At 51.4% G+C, this 21,275-nt stretch overlaps 1 protein-coding gene across 1 annotated transcript in view; it reads left to right on the top strand.

Moving 5' to 3' along the window:
- Nucleotides 1-20,663, top strand: part of MAPKAPK2 (MAPK activated protein kinase 2) — a 45,418-nt gene extending 24,755 nt beyond the window's left edge. Inside the window, exons 2-10 of the mRNA XM_020284317.2 lie at nt 14,956-15,095; nt 15,278-15,342; nt 15,592-15,671; nt 16,073-16,199; nt 17,165-17,240; nt 17,616-17,740; nt 18,057-18,142; nt 18,266-18,346; nt 18,982-20,663. Coding sequence (XP_020139906.2) covers nt 14,956-15,095; nt 15,278-15,342; nt 15,592-15,671; nt 16,073-16,199; nt 17,165-17,240; nt 17,616-17,740; nt 18,057-18,142; nt 18,266-18,346; nt 18,982-19,125 — 924 coding nt within the window. The 3' untranslated portion in view covers nt 19,126-20,663. The remainder of the gene's footprint in view (nt 1-14,955; nt 15,096-15,277; nt 15,343-15,591; nt 15,672-16,072; nt 16,200-17,164; nt 17,241-17,615; nt 17,741-18,056; nt 18,143-18,265; nt 18,347-18,981) is intronic.
- Nucleotides 20,664-21,275: the final 612 nt, after the last annotated feature.

Genomic DNA, 21,275 nt, shown 5'->3' with positions numbered 1-21,275 from the left:
GTGTAGAACCTAGTCACTGAGAAAAAAATTTAAATAATATAGCTCTTCCTGAATATAGCTGAATATAGCTTTTTCATTTATATACTGCCAGATTACATTCTTTGCGATCCCAATTTTTCATGGTTCTAATCTGCATGAATTTCAGTTGCCATGGATTAGTTAAAAAACACCAGTTCTCTGACAACCTGGCTCAAACTTCAGTTGCCATGATAAATTCACTCTGAGTAGTTAGTTGCATATAGTACAAACTTTGCTGTTGGCTCTTCAGTCCACCAATCACTGTATACATACCAGATGCTCATTGTGCTCAGTGCCCAATCGTGCTCCTTCTTTAAGAGCCTAATGGTGATTGGTCACTGCCCATCTGTTCCGTTCACACACAGACAGGAAAATGTATAGTTGTGTTGCCTCCTTGTGTCCTAGTGAGAAACTCGTGACATTTTACAAAACTGGACAATGATGGAGGGTATTGGCCAACAAAGATGAAATTTCAGCAAAGAAATGAAGTGTGGTAATGCTGGAAGTGAAATTTGAGCCAAACGTAACGGAATTATAGAATAAATAGCTGACTGTGTTGGCACTGCCCTTGTTCAAGGCTTTACGTGTGCAACCAGGGGAACTTACTGAAGGTGACACATTGACATAAATGGGCAGAGTGGTTTTGACGGAAAGTTCCCGGAGGAATTGACACTGGGGAAAAAAGCCCCTCTGCATTAAAGGCAATCTTGGAGGTGTTTCACAACACTGAAAGTGCAGAGGATAAAATGCTAGAAACTGATCTAGACTGAGGAGTGTGATAGCTGTGAAAGCATGTAAAAGATGCTCCTCCGCATTGTGCGCTCACCATCAAGAAGGCAAGTGAGTGGTGTTCAGCCCACTCTGGGTAAGTTTGTTATGAAGAGATGGAACACGCATTCTCAGTGATGCCAATGTTTTAAATTACAGTATAGAAAGCAAACCCTAGTTTTACTATTTTTTCATCGCCTTACTCATGTATAATGACAGTAAGAGAGTGTTTAATGTTTTGATAGAAATTTTTAAAGGTCACAGAACAATCGTAATTTTCCCCATTGATGAATAAGGTTGCTTTGCATGGCTATTTTTATGGTCTGCGTTGGTGTGCAAAGTAAGAGCTGTCTGTGTTTACAAAAGTATGGGCGAACACACACACACACACACACACAAACATACATATTTCCTTTTAAAAACATTTTACAAAAATGGGTTCAGACTACGGATATCAAATTGCAACTTACTTTTTGCATGGAAGAATATCTTTTTGAAGAACTTTTGATTTCAGTATATCTAGATCTACCTCATTCTTTCTGATAACTGCGTATTATTCCACATACCATAATTGATTCGATCAGTTTTCTATTAATAGATATTTAGTTTATTTACATTTCCCCTCAATTTGAAATAATGCTAAAGTGAATACCTTTGGCAGCTACTGTTATAAGCCCCATTTAATGGATGAGGACAATGAAGGTTTAGAATGTGAAACAACTGGTTAAGGTCAGGCAGCTCCTAAGCTTGGAGCTGGTGTTTGAACTTGGGGCAGTGTAATTTCAGAGCCCTTGCTTTTAACCACAATGCTTTACACCTCTTTCCTGTACTTAGAAACAACTTGTAACAACAATAATAAAAGAGTTTATTGAGCTAGGCACCCATTCTGAGTGCAGTTACATTGTTATTATTAACCCATACAACAACCCTATGAGGTAGGTACAGTTAATATTATTATCCACATATTACAATGAAGGTAACTGGAGGTGTAAGGAGGTTAGGAAACTTGCCCAGGGCCCCACAGCTAGTTCATAGGGGAACTGGGACCTCCTCAGGCACTGGCTTGGGAGCCCTTGCTCTCACTCATACCGTACGAATGCGGCTTGAGAAAAATCTCTTCCATCCTGCGTTATTGTCGATGACTTTTTGGTTAGTTTCGGTCCATATTTTCTCCTATGGTGATCTTCTAAAAATCTACCTAGATCACAGACTGTCTCCCCCACCCCAGCTTTGTTTGGTCACTTGTGAGTTTGATAAGTTTTCTGTCTGCTATGTCTTCAGGCAGCTTTTCGGTAAAATACCAAAGCCAGGGACTGCATTCCTTGGTTTGTCACTGGATGTGTTCTCTGACTTTAGTCATTAAGCAAATATGCCACGTATTGGGTTTAGGATTTGGAATCAAAGGATGATCAAGACCATGTCCCAGCCTCCAAGAGGTACATGGTCTACAGTAGGAGGAGGAATAGTCTTGTAAATAACACCGGTTTGTGCTGGAGGAGGAGTTTGACCAGACTCTTGTGGGAACAGAGGGGAAGAGGAGCTGACCCTGCCTGGAAGTGGTCGGAGAGGCTTCACGGGGGAGGTGACACTGCACGCTGGCTCTTGAAGGATACAAACACCTGGGGTTGTGAAAAGGCATGGCTTGTCTGAGGTCTTGAGGTTCAGTTTAGCTTAAATATAGGGCATGTGTTGGGAGCTGAGGGTAGAGATGATATGGGTAAGAGGCAGTTAAGGAATTTGGATTTTATCCCATTAGTCGCAGATGTTTAAGGAAGAAAATGTCCTGCTCAGATGTGTGTTTCTGAAGGTGACTGGCTTGTATTAGAGCAGAGTAAGTCTCCCATCTAGGAACCTGCTATGACAGACAGCACACGAGATAAAAGGGGGCTTCAGCCAAGCAAGTGGTAACAAGACAGGAAAAGGGAAGATGCCTTTGAGAGATTGTTCCAGAAAAAAATTGGATTGGTTCTGTGGGTAAGGGAGGGAGAGGGAGGCTGAGGATAAATACTTCGAGATTTATATCTGGGAGCCTGGCTAGGTGGTGATGTCATTGCTATTTACTAAAATCCAGGAGCACGTTTGAGGGGGCAGTGAGGTTAGCTGGGTGCTGCCTGTTCAGCTGCCTGTCCTGGGTCCGTTAAACAACACTTCATTATCAGTCATTTGTAACAACTGCAAATATTATCTAAATGCTTTGTCATCTCACCCCCTCTTTCTTTGTCATCCCAAAGGTTTGGCAGGAGACTTTGTCCATACACCTTTTACAAGTCAGGGCCTATCGTGTCTGGCATTCCTTTGGTCTGTAAGTTAGCGAGTGCTAAAAAGGACGTGAGGCTAGTTTGCCGTGGCTTCTCAGGAGCCCAGGCTGGGTGGTGATGGTCCAGTTCATGATTTGTCCTAGAGCTTTGCCAGAGACAGATGGGAAGTTGAGCAGTTTATCCTATTTATCCCTTTCCCTTTATACAAACAAAAATGCCAAATCAGTCCCTTACACCCTCTTAGTTGTCAGATATATTCACACTTTTGTGTATACATTGTTTCTTTTTCCCTCCTAGCTAGACTGTGAACCCCTGAAGCCCCAAGTGGTTAGTCTGGTGCCGGGAGCAGAGCAGGTACCAAGGGCGTGCGTGTGGCCAGGAAGCAAGCGTGGCCCACCTCCTCTGCCCGGCGTGGTTCTGGAGTCCGCCCAGAGTTCCCTTCTGCATCCTGGGATGTGATTCTTCTAAGCTTGGGATCTTCTTACTCAGTCATAGTTGGGTGGTTTTAGGTTGGCTCTTGGTCTAGCTTGGATTTGAGGTTGAGAGACAGAGAGAGAGAGAGAAAGAGAAAGTAAATGTTTACCTGAACAAATGTTTATAGCCTGAAGAACATTCTTCTTGAGATAGAAAAGATGGAATGTACTTGAGAACATTCCCGTTCTCTGTCCTTTTTGTATATTAGAGCTTTTGTCTCCATCAGGGACCCCTTCTTCCCTGGTTCTTCTAGCTTGAAGGCATGCTTTGAGTAGCTCTGGCATTTTCACAAGTTCTGCTTGTTCTATTTTGTGAGGCCAAGCCACTGTCTTTGGGTCTGTCCTGACTTACGGGCAGTTGCTCTTGTCCTTGGACACGTCCTTCACTATCTGAGCTCATCGGTCCCCTCTGTTCTGTGGCCCTACCATCTGTGGCCGCCTCCTCCTGGCTTCTCCTCCAGGGGATTCCTGTGTCGGAGAAGGTCAGAATTCATTTGTTAGAGCTTTAGGCCTTATCTTTCAAAATGCTTATTACCCTTTTGGGATTTCTGCCCATGCTTCTTTCTCCTTTGTGTCAACATCTGAATATTGGTTTTCTTGAAGTATCTAGGCTAAACAATTGTTTTTGTCCCCAGTTTTTTTTCCCCTTCCCTACTTTGAACTCTAAGTTGACAAGGTTACTTCCTCCCAATGTGGTATTCTTGTTATTGTTTTTGCTAACTGAGGGGTGTGTGTGTGTGTGTGTGTGTGTTTAAACATAATTTATCAGATTTTTCTTCCTGGTAAGAATTTAGCTCGGTAACAGTTTCCTTCCTTGTACCTTCAGCTATGCGAGAGGGGATGTCTTTAGTAAGGGAAAACAAGAATTTATCAGTTACTCTGCTCTCGGCAGAAGACTTAACCTGCCTCTCCCAGACAGCCTCCTGTTTGTGTTAGGTGACTTGAGCTCTATCTTGTGTCTGGCCATTTTTGCTATGTAGAGATTGGTTCATGTCTTCTCTCTATGCCTGAATTCTCCCATATGTTACCACAATAATTAATTATCTTCTGATTCTTTTTCCTTCTCTCCTCACCCAGCTGTTCTCTAGTCTCAGGCATGTGGAATTGTGTGCGGGGGTGTTGTGTGTGTGTGTATGTTCTGCCTTCTTGATCTGTAGGACCCTTCTCTTCTTCCGCTTTCTCTCTCAACTCCCCTCCGCCTCCTGTGAGATTTGTTGATTAAGGTCTACATGGCCAGGAATCTCATTCCACTAAGTTGGGGTGATGAAGATGCGATTGCATTTATCACTTGGAATTACAATTTTTTTTTTTTTTTTTGAGACAGAGTCTCGCTTTGTTGCCCAGGCTAGAGTGAGTGCCGTGGCGTCAGCCTAGCTCACAGCAACCTCAAACTCTTGGGCTCAAGCGATCCTTCTGCCTCAGCCTCCCGGGTAGCTGGGACTACAGGCATGTGCCACCATGCCCGGCTAATTTTTTTTTCTATATATATCAGTTGGCCAATTAATTTCTTTCTATTTATAGTAGAGACAGGGTCTCGCTCTTGCTCAGGCTGGTTTCGAACTCCTGACCTTGAGCAATCCGCCCGCCTCGGCCTCCCAAGAGCTAGGATTACAGGCGTGAGCCACAGCGCCCGGCCGGAATTACAATTTTTAAATTGGCTTTGGCAGTTGCACGGGGTCAAGTTGACGGGGGCTGCTTAGGCCAGAAGCAGTGCTCTCGACCTCCTTCCGTTTCAACTCCTCTTTCTGATTTGCCCAAATCTGGATTTTTTTTGAAGTCATACCGAGATATTACAAAGAACATGGTATTTTTCTTCCTGCCACTTGGATTTTAGCTTACAGCCAAGTAGGAGAGGTTAGTGTATTTCCTTCCTACCGTCTGTGTTGTCTCCTAGGGAAAGGTGCCTTGTGTCTTGTGAGTGACAGCCTGTGAAGTCCTTCTGATAGACACTAAGTGTTTACTGTGAGTCTTCTGTATTAGGCTCTGCGCTGGGCCTGGCGGATGCACGGGTAAATAGGGCAGTCTGGGAACAGAGTGGGGGCGGGGGACAGGAGAGACAAAACGGGTCAGCAGTAGACTACTATTAAGCTCAGGTTTAAAAGTTGTTCAAGCCTCCTTTGTAGTGAGGAAAAGGGCCTGGAGGTTAGAGTCTGGATTCGGGCTGACTCCTGGCTTCATCACTTACTAGCCGCGTGGCCTTGGCCAGGTTACTTCCTGGGGCCTCGGTTGCTGCACCTGTACAATGGAGCCAGCAACCGACTCTGTTCTGGTAGGGCTGTGGGAGGCTTAAATGTAGCGGTGTTTTCTATATGTAATAGGTACACCTGGCATCTGATCAGTGCAGTATAAATGAAAATTCCTCTTTTTCTTTCAAAGTCATAATCATCCCCTGAAAGAAACAGAAATATCTCTGTCCCCCATCTTTCAGTTTCCTGCCTAGGACTCCTGAGTGGTTGACACCCCCACTGTGTGCAGTGTTCACCTCCGTATAAGTCAGCAGTGGTTAGCAGGGCTGGTCTGCGGCCTCGGGTCACCAGTTAGCGTCTCTTGGTCACAGCCTCTGGGAAGATGCTAGACCTCACATCAGCAGTGTCACCCTCCTGCTCTGGGTCACACCAGCCCCGCTTCCTCCCGTGGACAGCGGGAGAGCCGCTCTCTCTGCTCACCTTCCGTAGCAGGAAGGTGAGCCTCATTTGGGCACATCTAACCGTGTCACTGTCTCAGGGGTTCAGAAATATAAGACCTGCATGCAGTGTGCCGCACTGCAGAGTCTGAGCCAGCTTAACGTTTCGAAAAACAATTTATGCAGATGGTAAAGATTCAAACAATACAAAAAGGTATAAAACGAAAGGGAAAAACAGTGAAATACACACTTCCCTTTAGTACGTACTCTCTAGTGGTCAACATTAACTTTTTTTTTTGGTACATTCCTCTAGAAAAATTTTAAGCAGCCACAGATTCATATGTCATCTCCCTTCTGCCTTAAAAACAATAGTAATAATAATGGTAACAACAACAAAACCACACAAATGAAATTACAATCTACGTTCTGTTCAGCACGTATAGTATACGTTCCTTTTTTTATTTTTGGAAATTTAAAAAGTGCACAAAAGAAGAAAATGTCACCCGTGTTACTACCATTTATAATTAACCACTAATTAACCTTTTGGTGTGTTTGCTTCCTGTCTCTATGAATATACTTTGAAAGTTACTTAAGTAACATGAATGCACTTTCATTAAAAACAATAGAATATTAAAGATAAATCCAGAGTATCTTGTTCCTTGCCTGCTTTCCCATTTAACAACATCCTGTTCTTCCCGCCGCGGCAGATGAGGAGCTGCCTCATTCTGTTACAAGGGTGCACATTATTCTGTTGTATAGATTTGCTGTCATTTGTGTGACCAGCCCCTTATTGGTAAACACTTAGGTTGTTACCAGTTTTTGCCACTAAAATGCTTTATAAATGTGATTTGTAGGAGGGTTTCCTACTAGGTAATTACCAGGTCCATTGTTTGAGCATTTACAATTTTGGTACATATGGTCAAATTCCTCCAAAAATAAATTAGTTTCTATCCCTACCAAGTAAACATGTGAGAGAGTGTCTTTTCTCCCCAAATCTTTACATAAACCCAGGAGTTTTATTTTGGTCAAACATTAAAACATTTTGCCAGTCTGTGAAATGATTATCATTGTTTTTATAAACATTTCTCTTTTAATGAGTTACATAGAGCATCTTTCATTTGGCCATCTGTGTTTCTTTTCCTTTGAACTGCCTGTTCTTATCCTTTGGCCATTTTTATATTGGGTTGTTAATCTGTTACAATTGATTTGCCAGAGTGAAGTTAGCCTTTTATCCACATGTGTTGCAAACATTTAAAAAATTTGTTATTTGCAGTATGACTTTTAGGACTCTTGACTTTTTTTTTTTTTTTGTGATTGAACGTCTTTTCTCGTCTTTTGTGACTGCCCCTGTGGTGGCCCTCAGTGGAGACAGGCCCCACCTTCTGGGCAGTGTGGCATGATCGTTTTAAGGCTTTTGGTGCTGGGACTCCCCATTGTAAGTTGTAGCTTTATTTTGGGTGGGGATGGCTTCCCGTCCTACTTATGAAAGTCAGTAACAAACAGAATTGCTTCTACCTCCCAGCCAAAGCATACAACGTGTGCACCAACACAGAGGGTGCAGTGTGGTACTTCTGTATACCTTTTATCTTGCCTACCTTCTAAGGCTTTTGAATGTGTTGTTATAGATGTGTTTAGATGAGTTTCCAGGGGACGACCATCGGTCACTCCTCATCGAGCAGAGGTTCTAGAAGGGGGACATAATCTCTTCCCCCTCATAGAGAGGAAAATCAGTAGTTCCACCAAGCTTTATCTTTCTCCTGTCTCTTATGTTCCTGAGCTGGGCTAGATGAGAAGTGGCATTTCTCTCCAGCCTGTGAGCAGCTCTCTGTGATTTTGGGAGATGAGAGAGATTCTGTCTTACCACCATTGCTACTTTTGTGGCAGCATCCTGTTTCTTTCCTCTGCGGTACAAATTACAATGTGTAATTGAAACAAATATTTTCTTTGAACTGTTTTATCATGTACTTTGCACACTAAAATGTTAAAAGTTCCGTGGGGTGCACAGGCCTTGTGTGTCATGTTCTCTGTGATATCCTCAGCACCCTCTAAACCAGTGTGTGGCACACGCCAGGCACCCCAAGTGTTTGCTGACTGGTGGTGGCACTTTCTGAGGATGGGATCAAGGGCTGTATGCCTCCTCTCTGTGGCCCTGTCTGGCTCCAGATCTGCTCCCTGCTTGGAAGCCCAGGGAGATCCCTTCCCTGGCCGCAGGGCCTGGGGGTGTGCATGGCTGCCCACCAATGAAAATTTGGAGAGCTAAGCTTATCTCTTTAATAAGTAACACATGTTAATTGTAAGCCACTTAGAAAATAAAGATATAATAAAGGTAATTAAATCACCTGAGATTCTCTCAGAGATAATTACTATTAATAATTTATTCAATATTAATGTCTTTACTGTTTTATATGTGTGTGTGTGTTTGTATGTATATAGAAAATAGTTATATACAGATGTAAATAAGTATACATATAGACCTGGGTTTAAGGGTTTGTAACTTGCTTTTTCACTTATTATCACATACTTTCTGATAAGCAAATTTAAGGAAATTACAGATAGGGATTTGTGTTGCAAAAGAAAAAAATAGGGTGCTACTCTAGATGGTGAAAGTGATGGTGACTGACAATCTAACAGACACTTAGAAATTCATTTCCCCATTAAATATTCTTCTGAAACACCATTTTAATGACTATAAATTTTATGCATAAACTCACTTTTAACAAAAGCAATCTCTATTACGTGTTGTTAGGCATTAAGTTGGTTTGCCATTTCTAGTTAAGGTCAATAATTATTGGGATATATATATTCTTTTTTTCATTTTGAGACAGGGTCTCACTCTGTCACACTGTTTAGAGTGCAGTGGTGTCATCATAACTCATTTTAACCTCAAGCTCCTGGGCTCAAGTGATCCTTCTGCCTCAACGTCCCAAGTAGCTGGGACTATAGGTGAATGCCACCATGCCCAGCTAATTTTTAAATTTTTTTTTTTTGTTGAGATGGGGTCTCACTTTTGCTCAGGCTTATCTTGAACTCCTGGCTTCAAGCAGTTCTCCCACCTTGGCCTCCCAAAGTGCTAGGATTACAGGCATGAACCACCATGTTATATATCCTCAAAGCTACATCTGTAATTAGTACCCTAGGGTAAAATTCTAAAAGTGGAATTTCAACATTGAAGGGCTTATACTTGAAGACCTTTTCAGCCTCGATTTCTGGCTGTTGACGTTGTGAAACAGTTCTTGGGCAGGTTTTGTACTCTCTGCCTCACCATGAGGTGCTGGAAAGGGGGCTTTAGGAGCAGCCCAGAGCAAGATTCAGATTCCAGACCTGCCAGGGACAACTGGCTGAAAGGCTTTGATCTAATGGCTCAATAATGGGTCTTCTCATTGTTCCTTCCCCGAGTGGGTGGGAGGTGTGAGACCATGCAAAGTACAGTGGACCCTTAACAATAAGGGTTGGGGGGTGCCGAGCCCCCCCCTGCAGTCAGAAATCCACATACAGTTTTTGACTCCCCGAAACTTCACTACTCATAGCCTGCTGTTGACCGGAAGCCTTACCAATAACACAGCTGGTCAGCACAGGTCTTGTATGTTTTCTGTGTTACATACTGTGTTCTCACGATGGAGCTAGCTGGGCAGCATCAAGAGAATCCCATTGAGTAGGCTGAAGAGGGGGCAGAGGAGGGGCTGCTCTCGCAGTCTCGGGTGGCAGAGGCGGAAGAGAGCCCGCGTGTAAGCGCGCCCGCGCAGGCCCGCGGTTCGAAGCCGTGCTGTCGAAGGGTCAGCCGCAGCACTCAGCAGCCTTTTAACACACAGCACTGCTGGGTCCCCTCGGCCGGCCGCCTGCAGAGCGCCACGCTGAGGGGGGTGCTGGGACCCACCGCAGCAGCCGCCCTCCCAGGCCCCCCGTTTCCTTTCACCCCTGGAGCACCGGGCTGGCCGTCCTCCGTGGCACGGAAGAGGCGTCTGTGTCCAGGGGGAGGAGTGGGTGGCCCTGGCCCATGGCGCGGCGGGCGAGTGCTCGCCCCACGGCCGCCTCCCGGGCGTGCAGAGGAGGTCTGGCGTGACAACACGCACCGCACACCTACCACACACACCACACGCTGACAACACGCGCAGCGCCTGGTTCAGACTCTCAAGTCCCTCTTGGCACCGGATCAGAATCTGTCTTGGGAGGGGGTGTCTTCCTTCTCTCCCTACATGCGCGCCCCTGACCCCAGCTGTCCAGTTTGGGTGGGGTCGGGGGGAGAGCACAGAGCTGGGAGTCCAAAGCCAGCTTTTCCCTCCCGGTGTCCTGGGCCCCCTCCCCCCCAGTGCCTAGAGCTATTAATAGCGCTTCAAGCGAAGTGGGTGTGGTGGGATCCCAGCTGCCCACCCGGCGGGACTCTAGCGCGGGGAGTGGGGAGCAGAATGATATAATAATACATGTGCCAGGCACCATCGTTGGAATTGGCTAATAATGCTCCTGTGTTAACGCGTTTAACATGGCAACCCCGTGAGGGTAGGGGCTGCTGTTATCCTGTTTGACAGATAAAGACACCGAGGCACAAAGGAGTTAGAAACTTTCCCAGGTGCTAGTAAGTAGTGGAGTTTGTGAAGGGGGATCCTTGGGGCTTCTCCTTCCTAGTCTTGTCCTTGTACCTGCCTTGCTGGCGGGCAGCCCCTCAGACTCAAGCTCCCCGTTTCTTTCCCTGTCTCTGACTGGGCTGGGCTTTCGTGTGGTCCCACGGTGGAAGATCTCATGGAGGGGTGACAAGGGGGACCATGCACAACCTGAATTGGGGGCGGGAGGGTGCTTGTCCCTCTGTCCTCTAGGCCCTGGCAGGAATGAGCATGGAACCCAGTTTGGGCAGAGGTTCCTCTCCAGGCACTGGGCTTTGTGGCCTGGTGTCCGCCCCTGCCACAGTTGGCAGGGGGCCTTGCCCATTGCATTGTAGCCTGGGACATGCAACAATGAACCTTTCCTGTAGTGGAGGAGAATTTCAGGCACAAACTGCACGGGGCTGAGGCAAGTCACAATATATTGGTTCTAGGCTTAGCATGAGCTCAAAATATTTCACAATCCCTCCCAGGAACTCCTTGACTAGAGGCCTGTGGCTCTTCGGTGGGAAGGCTCTTCCTTCTAGACTCTGGCCCCGGCGCTGTGGGCCTGGGCCTGTTGGTCTCCACTGCCCTTGCCCATGCCAGAGTGGCAGCAGCTTTGGCTGCTGGTTGGACCTGCCGCCTCCCCGAGCTGTGGCCCCTGGCAGGGCCCTAGGAATCCTGCCTTCTCTCCCTGTTTCTTCTCTGGCTTGAAGCGCAGGCCACCTCCCCTGCTGTTCTTTACTTAGCCTGGGCTCGAGATTAGCACATTCTTGATTTCCTCTGTGCAGGCTCTCTGTGCCCCACGCTTGCCTGTGAGGCCGCTTTGGCCCTGTGACGCCAGCCGGCCCCCCTGACCAATCTGAAGGTCTTGCTTTCATTGCTTGGGTGGATTTTCATACCTAGGCAGGGATTTCTGGAAACATGTGCCTGGCTGGGTGTCAATGACCAGTCTTCATGGGAAATTCTTACTGAGTTTCTCTAAGAAATTAAAAGTACCACTCTTAATGATTTACTTTAGCACCCTGGGGATAGGCCTCCGTGACAGGGGACCCCCGTGGGAGGGGTTGAGTAGGGAGAAGCAGCAACAGGACAAGAGGTGTTGGCGCAGGAATTCTTAACCACTGGCTGAGGGGAGGGACTAAACAGAAATCAGGTTAGATCTTGTCTTTAGAAACTCAGGTTGAGGAGATAACAAGGCATAAATATGCAAAATGGTGAATTTCTTCAAAGTGAAAAGTAAGCTAGATAGAGTTTCTGTAGCACCTTCAAGCTTATTGTTTCACAAAATCGAATGCAGTTTTACTGACGAGGGCCGCTGTGCTACATCAGTTCAGCTCCTCTAAAAGGTGAAGAATTTGTGTAAGCCTGGAAGTGCAGGGTAAACCCGGCCTTTCTTAAATGCAGGTTCTCTTTTGCCTAGTGCCATGCACTCCAAGAACAGGACTTGCAGTGAGTGCTCTGAGTTCGGGGGGTGCTGAGGAGGAGTGTGTACTTGGACTTGGGCCTTGGTGCACCCTCACTCAGCACAGCTCTGATTGGGTGAGAGCAGGGAGCTGATGGCCTGGCGGTGGTCACCAGACTGAAGACAGAAGCCCAGCCTGCAGTCTTGCTGGTGACTTTACTGGTTACCTAAGCAAATTCCAGGCTCAACTCAGTGGTGATGGAGAGGCCCCCTGTGCTGTGGCAATAATGCTACTGGTTAACAGTGATGGCTGCTTTTCTGGTCACAAAGTACTTTTAGAGGTATTATTTCATTAGATGCTCACATGGCTCTGTGACGCAGAGGCTGGGCAGGTATTACCACCCCTATCTTAGAGACATGACCTCTCCAAGGCTGTGCAAACAGAAATTCAACAGATTCCAGACCAGGGCCCAGGTCTTTCCTGATTATAAATCCACAACCTCTGGCTGCCTCTGGGTGAATTTGACAACTTGGATTCTTCCCTTCCGGGCCACTGCTCCTGTGTGCCTGTAGGGGGCGATAGAGGTTTTTTTTGCTTGGCTGCTCCTTCCTGAACCCTTTGAACGTAGCAGTCTTACAGCACATAATCTCACGATATTATAGGCATTTTCTGTGTCTACCTCCCATTGTGTCTTCTTTGGCCCCCTTTGCTAGCCTAAGCTCTTTCAGATCAGGAGTCCTCTGTTAGGTCTTTGACACTCAGCACAGTGCATGGCCCTTAGTAGCGGGAGCCCAGTAACTGCTTGTCGAATTGAATTACATAGGAGTGAAATTGGCCACTGTCTCCTCCTGCTCCGTGGGAAAGTTATAAGTAAACTTCTTTCCTGGTCCATCCAGATGAGTGAAGTTGGAAGGGGTGCAACTCAGGACCTGTGCAGTGCCATCAGGTGGCCACAAGGTGGCAGTGTGGCACCATGGGCACTTGCCTCCTGCACCTGTTGGCTCCATCCAGCCCACTCTGCAGGAGAGACTGAGCTATCCAGTGGTTCATTCCTCCTGGGTACCTGTTTGGGAAGTGCCTCTGCAAAGTCCAACTGAGAAGTCTCTGCCTCCAGCTTCTTGTAAAAGCCGGGCAGTATGGTGGAAAGGCTTGCGCTTTTGGCGTCTGCCAGGCCTGGATTCTAACCCTGGCTCTGCCTTTCCCCAGAAGCTGAGCCTTGAGCGTGCTGCTTCTCTGAGCCACGGTTTCCCTATCCTGTAAAAGGGCAAAGATTGTACAGTCAGAAAAAGCCCGGTGTAAATGCATGCCAGTTTTAGTGTTGGAAATTTCTGTGTTTGCCTTTCTCTGCCCTCTGTAACCGGCTCCATCTTGGCCATGTGATCTTATTCACCAAGCTTCAGACACTTTCCAGCAGTCTCTTAGCCTTCCCTGAGGCATCAGCCATCCACCCCAACCCTACCCTTCCATCAGTCAGTGCCCGATTCCACCGTTCCCCTGCCTGGAGGTCTCCCTGACACCCCAGCCCTGTACATGCCCAGAGCAGCGCAGTGTGTACCATGTAGGGCTAATCTTGACTTCCCATAGAGACGGTAGTCTGCGAGAGTCATCGTAATCATTTCTGCCTCTGTGCCCTGCACTTAGCAGGCACTCTGCAACAGAAATGACAGCTGTGATTAGTGAGCACGTCAGGTATTCTGCTAGGTGCTTTGCAGAAATATTGTATTTAGTCCCCACAACAAATCTGTGACATGGAAGCTGTTACCTCCACTTTACAAAGGAGGGGTGAATCAGGATACTTTTGGCTCCAAGCAATAAAAATATCCCACTAAAAGCAGTTTAAACAGCAAGGAAAAAGTCTATAATCTTACCAAAAAGAAGTCCTGAGGGGATGCTTGGTGATAACAGCAAGCGTCCAGGGCATTGCCATGACTCCTGGTGGCCTTGCTCAGTGTGTTGGTTTATCCTTGTAGGCTGGCCCCCCTTACTGGCAACAAGGTGACTGCTGTGGGCCCAGGTGCCACACACAGGAGCGAGGTGTAGGTGCCATGTGCTCCCTTTAGGAGAACTCTCAGCAGATTTGTTTCAGAGTTCTTGGCCAGTTGGGTCTTAGGCTTGTTCCCAAGCCGGTCACCACCAAAAGGACTAGGATTAACGAGACTGGCTTGCCCTAGTCCAGACTCAGCCCCTGAGGCTGGCGAGAGGCCAGCCTCCTGTAGTCCCCCAGCTCCTGGTCCAGGGAAGAGGAGGGGACATAAACGAGGCTCAGCGAGTTAAGAAACTTGCTCAAGTTTGCAAATCTAGTAAGAACGGGGATTCAGACCAACATCTGGCTGACTCCCAAGGCCATCCGTTGGTTGATTGAAGTCCACCACAGAAGTAGATAGAACATTGCTCTAGATTTGGCGCGCTGGGTTTGGGTGATCTTGGGGGTCCGTTTCCTACTGACTGTGGAGTCTCTCTGTTGCAGGCCGATTCCCATCACTGTACTGGTTTTTTCAGTCTGTCTTTCTCCTCATACCCCCCACCCCCACCCTCTGTCTTCTAGTACCTGATGACTACTTGCCTTCTAGAATAGATCTCGTGGCCTAAGCTGGAAAAAGGTCCCCAAAGGGGTCCTAGTGAGGTGTCCTGCGGAGCAGACAAGGAGCTGCAAAGGCCCCGCGAGATCCGGGAGACGGAGTGGCCGGGGCTGGTGGGGCTGGCGGGAGTGGGGGTTCGTGGAGTGTCGGTGGAAAGGCCAGCGCACGTGGGCCCAGGGCTTGGGATCAGCCCTCCGGGGCAGTGCCAGCTCCCCTGGGGAGACAGTGCAGTCACCAGGCGCTGCTTGGCTTGCAGATGCTCCAGGACTGCCCGAAGGCGCGCCGGGAGGTGGAGCTGCACTGGCGGGCCTCCCAGTGCCCGCACATCGTGCGCATCGTGGACGTCTACGAGAACCTGTACGCGGGGAGGAAGTGCCTGCTCATCGTCATGGAGTGGTAAGCGGCCCGCCCTTCCGGTCCTGGCCCAGCCCGTCCCACTGCCCGCCCGGGTGCCTCACGCTGAGGACAGCCCAGGCACGGACCCTGAAGCCGAAATGTAAATGCTTGATTTCCTCTGGGGGTGATGGCGAGGGCGGCGGGCGGCCGTGTCCCCAGCCCTCACTGTGGCTCTTTTCCAGTCTGGATGGAGGAGAGCTCTTCAGCCGAATCCAGGACCGAGGAGACCAGGCGTTCACGGAAAGAGGTAGAAAGGGTCTGTCGTGGGGACGGGCTCGGGCAGGTGGGGCGGCAGGGGCCCAAGGGGCCTGTGCAGGACACCGAGGCTGCTGTCCCTTCGGCACGCAGCCACCAGGGAGGGCGTGATCCTCAGCCACCCAGGGCAGCTCCTGGTATCTTTGTCTCTGGGGTCCTCAGGCCGCATGGGTGTGGCCCCGTGCACGGGCTTTGAAACTTTGTGACTTTCTTTCCCCCTCCCCCATGCCGCCCTCTGCAGAAGCGTCAGAAATCATGAAGAGCATCGGCGAGGCCATCCAGTATTTGCACTCGATCAACATTGCCCATCGGGACGTCAAGGTGCCCGCTGTTCACACGCCCGTACCCGATGCAGTGGGGGCACATTGGCAGGCCTGGTACCTGCGTGTGCCGCTCTCTGCCCTGCAGGGCTTTGCTCTCCCTGCCCACGGGCAAACCCACAGAACTGGGCTCGAAGCCCCATCTGGCCACACTCAGCCCTCAACCAGAGCCTCTCACTCGCCCCCCCCCGGCCTTTCTGTCCCTGAAGAATTTACTGCCGGTTCTCGGTTCTCGGTGTCAGTCTCTTACCTCCAGGCTCTGTGAAGCCAGGGACCTGGCACCTCCCAGGGGCTGGGCTGTGGGATGGATGAGGGAGGGAGGAGCTGTTAGTTACCCTTTGGTTTCTCATGGCCCCTCGCAGGTCCGGCAGGGCTGTTACTCATCTATCTCTCTTCCTGCAGCCCGAGAATCTCCTATACACCTCCAAAAGGCCCAATGCCATTCTCAAACTCACCGATTTTGGCTTTGCCAAGGAAACCACCAGCCACAACTCTTTGACCACTCCCTGTTATACGCCATACTACGTGGGTAAGTCCAGAGGAGGCCCAGGGACCGAGGCTTCCCCCAGAACTTTCCTCAGCCCTCCTCTTGGGGGGCCACACGTCCTAGCAGAGTCATGTCCTTCCTTTTCTGGCGCTCTCTGATGGGGCCTGCTCTCATCAGGCCTGGGGAAGCAGGGCTTGGCAGAGTTGAGCTGGGAGCGAGACGTTGTAGGCAGTTCTCTGCCTGAGGTCACGGGCAGGATTTTGCGTGCACGTGCACCCTCCCTGAGAAGAGCCACCGCTTCCATCATATTCTCAGTGGCATCTGGGACCCAGATTTGGTTCTAGAGCCTCAGCTAACGGGCACAGAGTAAGCTCTCAAACATGCTTGTCAGATTAAATGGGTAGCGTGGGTCTGACGGTCTCATGCAGTTCAGGGCTTTTTTTTTTTTTTCTTGTTTTTTTTTTTTTGAGACAGAGTCTCGCTTTGTTGCCCAGGCTAGAGTGAGTGCCGTGGCGTCAGCCTAGCTCACAGCAACCTCAGTCTCCTGGACTCCAAGCAGTCCTGCTCCCTCAGCCTCAATCCTCCTGCCTCAGCCTCCCGAGTAGCTGGGACTACAGGCATGCACCACCATGCCCGGCTAATTTTTTCTATATATATCAGTTGGCCAATTAATTTCTTTCTATTTATGGGGGGTCTTGCACTTGCTCAGGCTGGTTTCGAACTCCTGACCTCGAGCAGTCCTCCCGCCTGGGCCTCCCAGAGTGCTAGGATTACAGGCGTGAGCCACCGCGCCCGGCCATCGGGAATTTTTTAACCTTCAGATTCTAGCTCCCGGTTCCTCTTGGGGGAGAATGTTCTGTTTTCCTTCCAGCCCCAAGCTGGGTTACGGCTGTTCCTCCTTCCACCCAAGCTGCTGCTCCCTCACGCTGGGCTGGAAGGTTGGGACGGGGGCATCGTCCACACACGCCCGAGGGCCAGGCTCACCCACACTGGCCTTTGGTTTGCAGCTCCGGAAGTGCTGGGCCCGGAGAAGTATGACAAGTCCTGTGACATGTGGTCCCTGGGTGTCATCATGTACATCCTGTGAGTGTGCCGGGAAGGGGCGGGCGGGCACAGGGAGGCCTGGACCTCTCCAGGACGAGGAGAAGCAAATGTCAGCTGTCCCCCGTGGACGGGGGACTCCCCGGGACTCCCCTGCCTGCCGCTTCCCTCAGGGCCCAGGGGGTTCTGGCAGCTGGATGGCGGGTATAGCTGGCTAACGGGCCGCAGGGTGTGTGGCCAGACACTTGGTACGTTGCATTCTGGGGTCCCGTCCGTAGCTTCGTATGTTGCGCCTGCGTCGGCCAGCCCGTTCCTCTGTGCCCTTTGCAAGGAGAAGAGCCTGTTTCTCGCCTCGTTCCCAGCACAGGCCCCTCAGTAACACGCGCTGTCTCCCGCTTCCTCCCCCTCTTGGCGCAGGCTGTGCGGCTACCCCCCCTTCTACTCCAACCACGGCCTCGCCATCTCTCCGGGCATGAAGACGCGCATCCGAATGGGCCAGTATGAATTTCCCAACCCAGAGTGGTCGGAAGTATCCGAGGAAGGTAGGAACCCAGCCTTCCAGGGCCAGGGGCAGAGCCCGTGTGTGTGCGCGTGGTGTGTGGCATTCGTGTGCACATGTGCACGCGTGCGGGCATCCGTCTCGTGGGGGGTATGACTGTCTGCACCTGTGCCCACACCTGCTGGGCGTGTCCTGCCCGAGTGTGGGGCCTGTCACGCGGTGAAGCCATAGTGGTCTGTGGGGCTGGTTCCTGGGTCAGTCTCCCTCTTTTGAGCCTGGTTTCCCCCTGAAAACTGGAGGGAGCAGCAGGACAGGGAGGGTGGCCCCTGAGCTGTCCCTGCTCGTGTCCCACTCTGCAGTGAAGATGCTCATCCGGAACCTGCTGAAAACAGAGCCCACGCAGAGGATGACCATCACGGAGTTCATGAACCACCCCTGGATCATGGTGAGCCTGGCCGGCCGGGGAGACCCGGGTCCAGGTCCGAGCGGACTGTCCCTCGGGACGTGGCCTTAGCCAGGATTCTGCCTGTCCCAGGCTTTCACTCGGACCCCTTTTCTCTCCCCTCAGCAATCGACAAAGGTCCCTCAAACCCCACTGCACACCAGCCGGGTCCTGAAGGAAGACAAGGAGCGGTGGGAGGACGTCAAGGTGAGGGGCCCCTCCGGGCGAGAGGGGCTTGGGTGGGGTGGGCAGCTGGCTGGGGGCGCCCAGGCGGGAGGGGCGGCACTGGTGGGGGAGAGTTTGGTTCTGCTTCCTCTCACCCTGGGGCTGTCTCCATTCCCACAAGAACAGTGGCCTGAGCCACTTCCCCGACCGGGTCGTGGGCAGAGCACTCCGTTCCCGCCCAGCTCTGCCGGGGCTGTTCTTAGAAGGCCTGTGCTCCCTGCGTCTCTGGCCTTAAGGCCATCTGGTGTGATCTCCTCATGTTGCAGAGAAGGGGAGTGACCCGCTCAAGGTCATGCAGCTGGTAACTGGCTGGTATGGACCAGACCCAGGTCTCCTGACTCCTGGTCCAGTGCTCTTTTTGGGCTCACTTGGGGGGCTCTTGGGAGAGCAGCAGCAGCAGCAGCCCGGCAGCGGCTCTCTGTTGCCCAGCGCTGGGGCGAGGCTGCTGTCGGCAGTGGGACCCGCTGACGGGCCGTGTTCTCTCTCTGCTCCGCCCCTGCTGCCCTCCTCCTGCCCTTGTCCTGTCTCTCATCTCCTGTGTCTCTCTGCCTGCTGTCCTCCTCGTCTTCTGGCTTTCCCGTTGCGCCTTCCTGCTGCGATCTCCCATCCCGCCCCAGGAGGAGATGACCAGTGCCTTGGCCACCATGCGCGTCGACTACGAGCAGATCAAGATAAAAAAGATCGAAGATGCGTCCAACCCTCTGCTTCTGAAGAGGCGGAAGAAGGCCCGGGCCCTGGAGGCTGCAGCCCTGGCCCACTGAGCCTCGGGCCCCCGCCCCGCTGGAGGACAAGCAATAACTCTCTACATAGATGTGTTTTTTAAACGCGGAGACACAGAACTGCCCACTGCCACCTCCTCTCCTCAGCCGCGTGGAGCCCCAACTGTGCCGGCGGCCGGATTCGGCCTTCGGTTCTGGCCACTCCGGGGGGAGAGGCTGGGAGGTTTGGGAGGCTGCACAGAGAAGCGAGCAAGGTGCTCTCGAACCTGTGCTCATTTTACAGTCTTTTATCAGTAATTTGACCTGGAATTTTTATGAAACCTCTTTTTTTTTGTCCTTTCTCCTACTTCTCACCCTTCCTACCAGACCCCTTCCTCTCTGCATCCTGCAGAGGTTTGGGGTTTGTTAGTTAAGGGTATTTGTGGAAACCGTTGTGGGGAGTGTCCCTGTGTTGTCCCATCTCCCCTCCTATCTCCTCAGGACAGCCTGGGGTCCCCGGCGTTCTGGGGACTCAGGGCCACCCTGGGGGAGGATGGCACCCACCTCCTCTTCTGGAACCCTCAGGCATCACCGGTGTGCCGGACAGACAGGAGTGAGTGTGCGTGCGCGTGTGCGTGTGTGTGCGCGCGTGTGTTTGCGTGTGCGTGCGTGAGGGCCCAGATCTGTGCCCGCGATCTGGCGTTTGCGGGGCCAGGGCAGGCAGGGCTGCAGAGGAGGGGCCCTGCTGTGGCTCAAGAACCCTGTTCCTCCTTGGGCCTGCCCTGCCCATTCGAGCCTGCCAAAGTGCCTGGGAAGCCCACCAGATCCTGAACCCGGCCCCGCCGGCCTTCCCCTGCGAGCCGCGTCCCGGGGGGCAGAGAGGAGTGACCTGGGCACGGGCACAGCGGCCAGGAAGACTGGACGCCCCCAGCCCCTTGTCCCCCCCTGCGCTGATCTGCCGAACGACCTCTCTCCTTCCCCTTCTCGCCACGATTAACCCATTCTTGTTTATTTCCCGTAAAGTTTTAGCCATTTCTCAGCGGGCTGCCTCCCGGCTCACACAGGCGAGCCCGGGCCGGCCGCGTTGGCTAGCTTCTGCGTTTCACGGGCGGCTGCTGGGCTCTGGGGGCGCCGGCCAGCTGCCCCTCGTGGGCAAAGGCAGGGCCACCGTGGTCCTCCTCACATTTCCACCTGGTGGCCTGGCGGGTGGAGGGGGAGTCTTTGCACCAAAGATGTTCCAACTTGGCCCCCTTGCCCACCAGCCACTTTGCCGTCACCCCAAACAGCTCAGCTTGGCGTGTCCAGGTCCGGGGGGGCGGGGGCCTCCCCTATGCTGGTGGGCAGCAGCCGGGGGAGATGCTCTCTGTGCCAAGGCCCCTGTCCCGCTCCCTCTGGGGAGGAGGTGGCAGGAGCACTCCCGCTTCCCTCCCGCAGGGGCAGGGGCGGAGGGCACCCAGGGGCGTCCTTGTCACCGGGGAAGGGCTCCGGGTGCCCACAGCGCCTCCTTCGACTCTTGACGGTGTGTCCAGCACTCAGACTGTTGTATACTGTTGTTTTGTATGAGCAAAATTGTCTTTACTAAACAGATTTAATAGTTGAAAGGTTTTCTTTCTCTTCCTTCCTGGGGCTCGGGCCCCCAACCCCCACCTCCACGTGTTGGGGAGGGCAGGGCTGGGTGCCCTGGGGAAGGAGGGGTGGGGGAGCAGAGGAGGACCTCCTGGACCCTCAGGAGCGGCACCTCCCCGGGTGGGGATGAGTCTGCTGCTGGGATGGGGCCGCTGCTCCTACTGTCCTTAGCACAAGTCGGGAGGCAGCGAGGGCTGGGAGCCCACCCCCTTTTGCCAAATACCAAATCAGGATCCGAGCTGCTTCTCGACACATTCTTCTTTGACCTACATGGCCACCGCCAGGTGCTGGCACCCTTGGTCTAGGGGAGCCGGCTGGTGTGGGTGGGGCACACGGAAGAGGAGCTGGTGGTGAATTTGGTTGAAATCCTGAAAAAGAGACCAGCGAGCAGTCGGTGTAGTGCCTGCAAGTTCCAGGAGGTGGCGCTAGGGGCCAGGAAGAAACCAAAGCTGGAGGAAACAGCAGGGTTCAGGGACCCGATTTGCAGTAGAGCCTACAACAGAAACGGGCCTGCCAGCCCCACTGCTCTCCCTCTGGCTCGGGCGGATAAATCGCACGCCCTAGGTCATTTCACGCACTTGCTCTCG

This window comes from Microcebus murinus, chromosome 23, assembly GCF_040939455.1.
Source record: "Microcebus murinus isolate Inina chromosome 23, M.murinus_Inina_mat1.0, whole genome shotgun sequence".
NCBI lineage: Eukaryota > Metazoa > Chordata > Mammalia > Primates > Cheirogaleidae > Microcebus > Microcebus murinus.
This window is presented reverse-complemented; position numbering and strand designations above follow the sequence as displayed.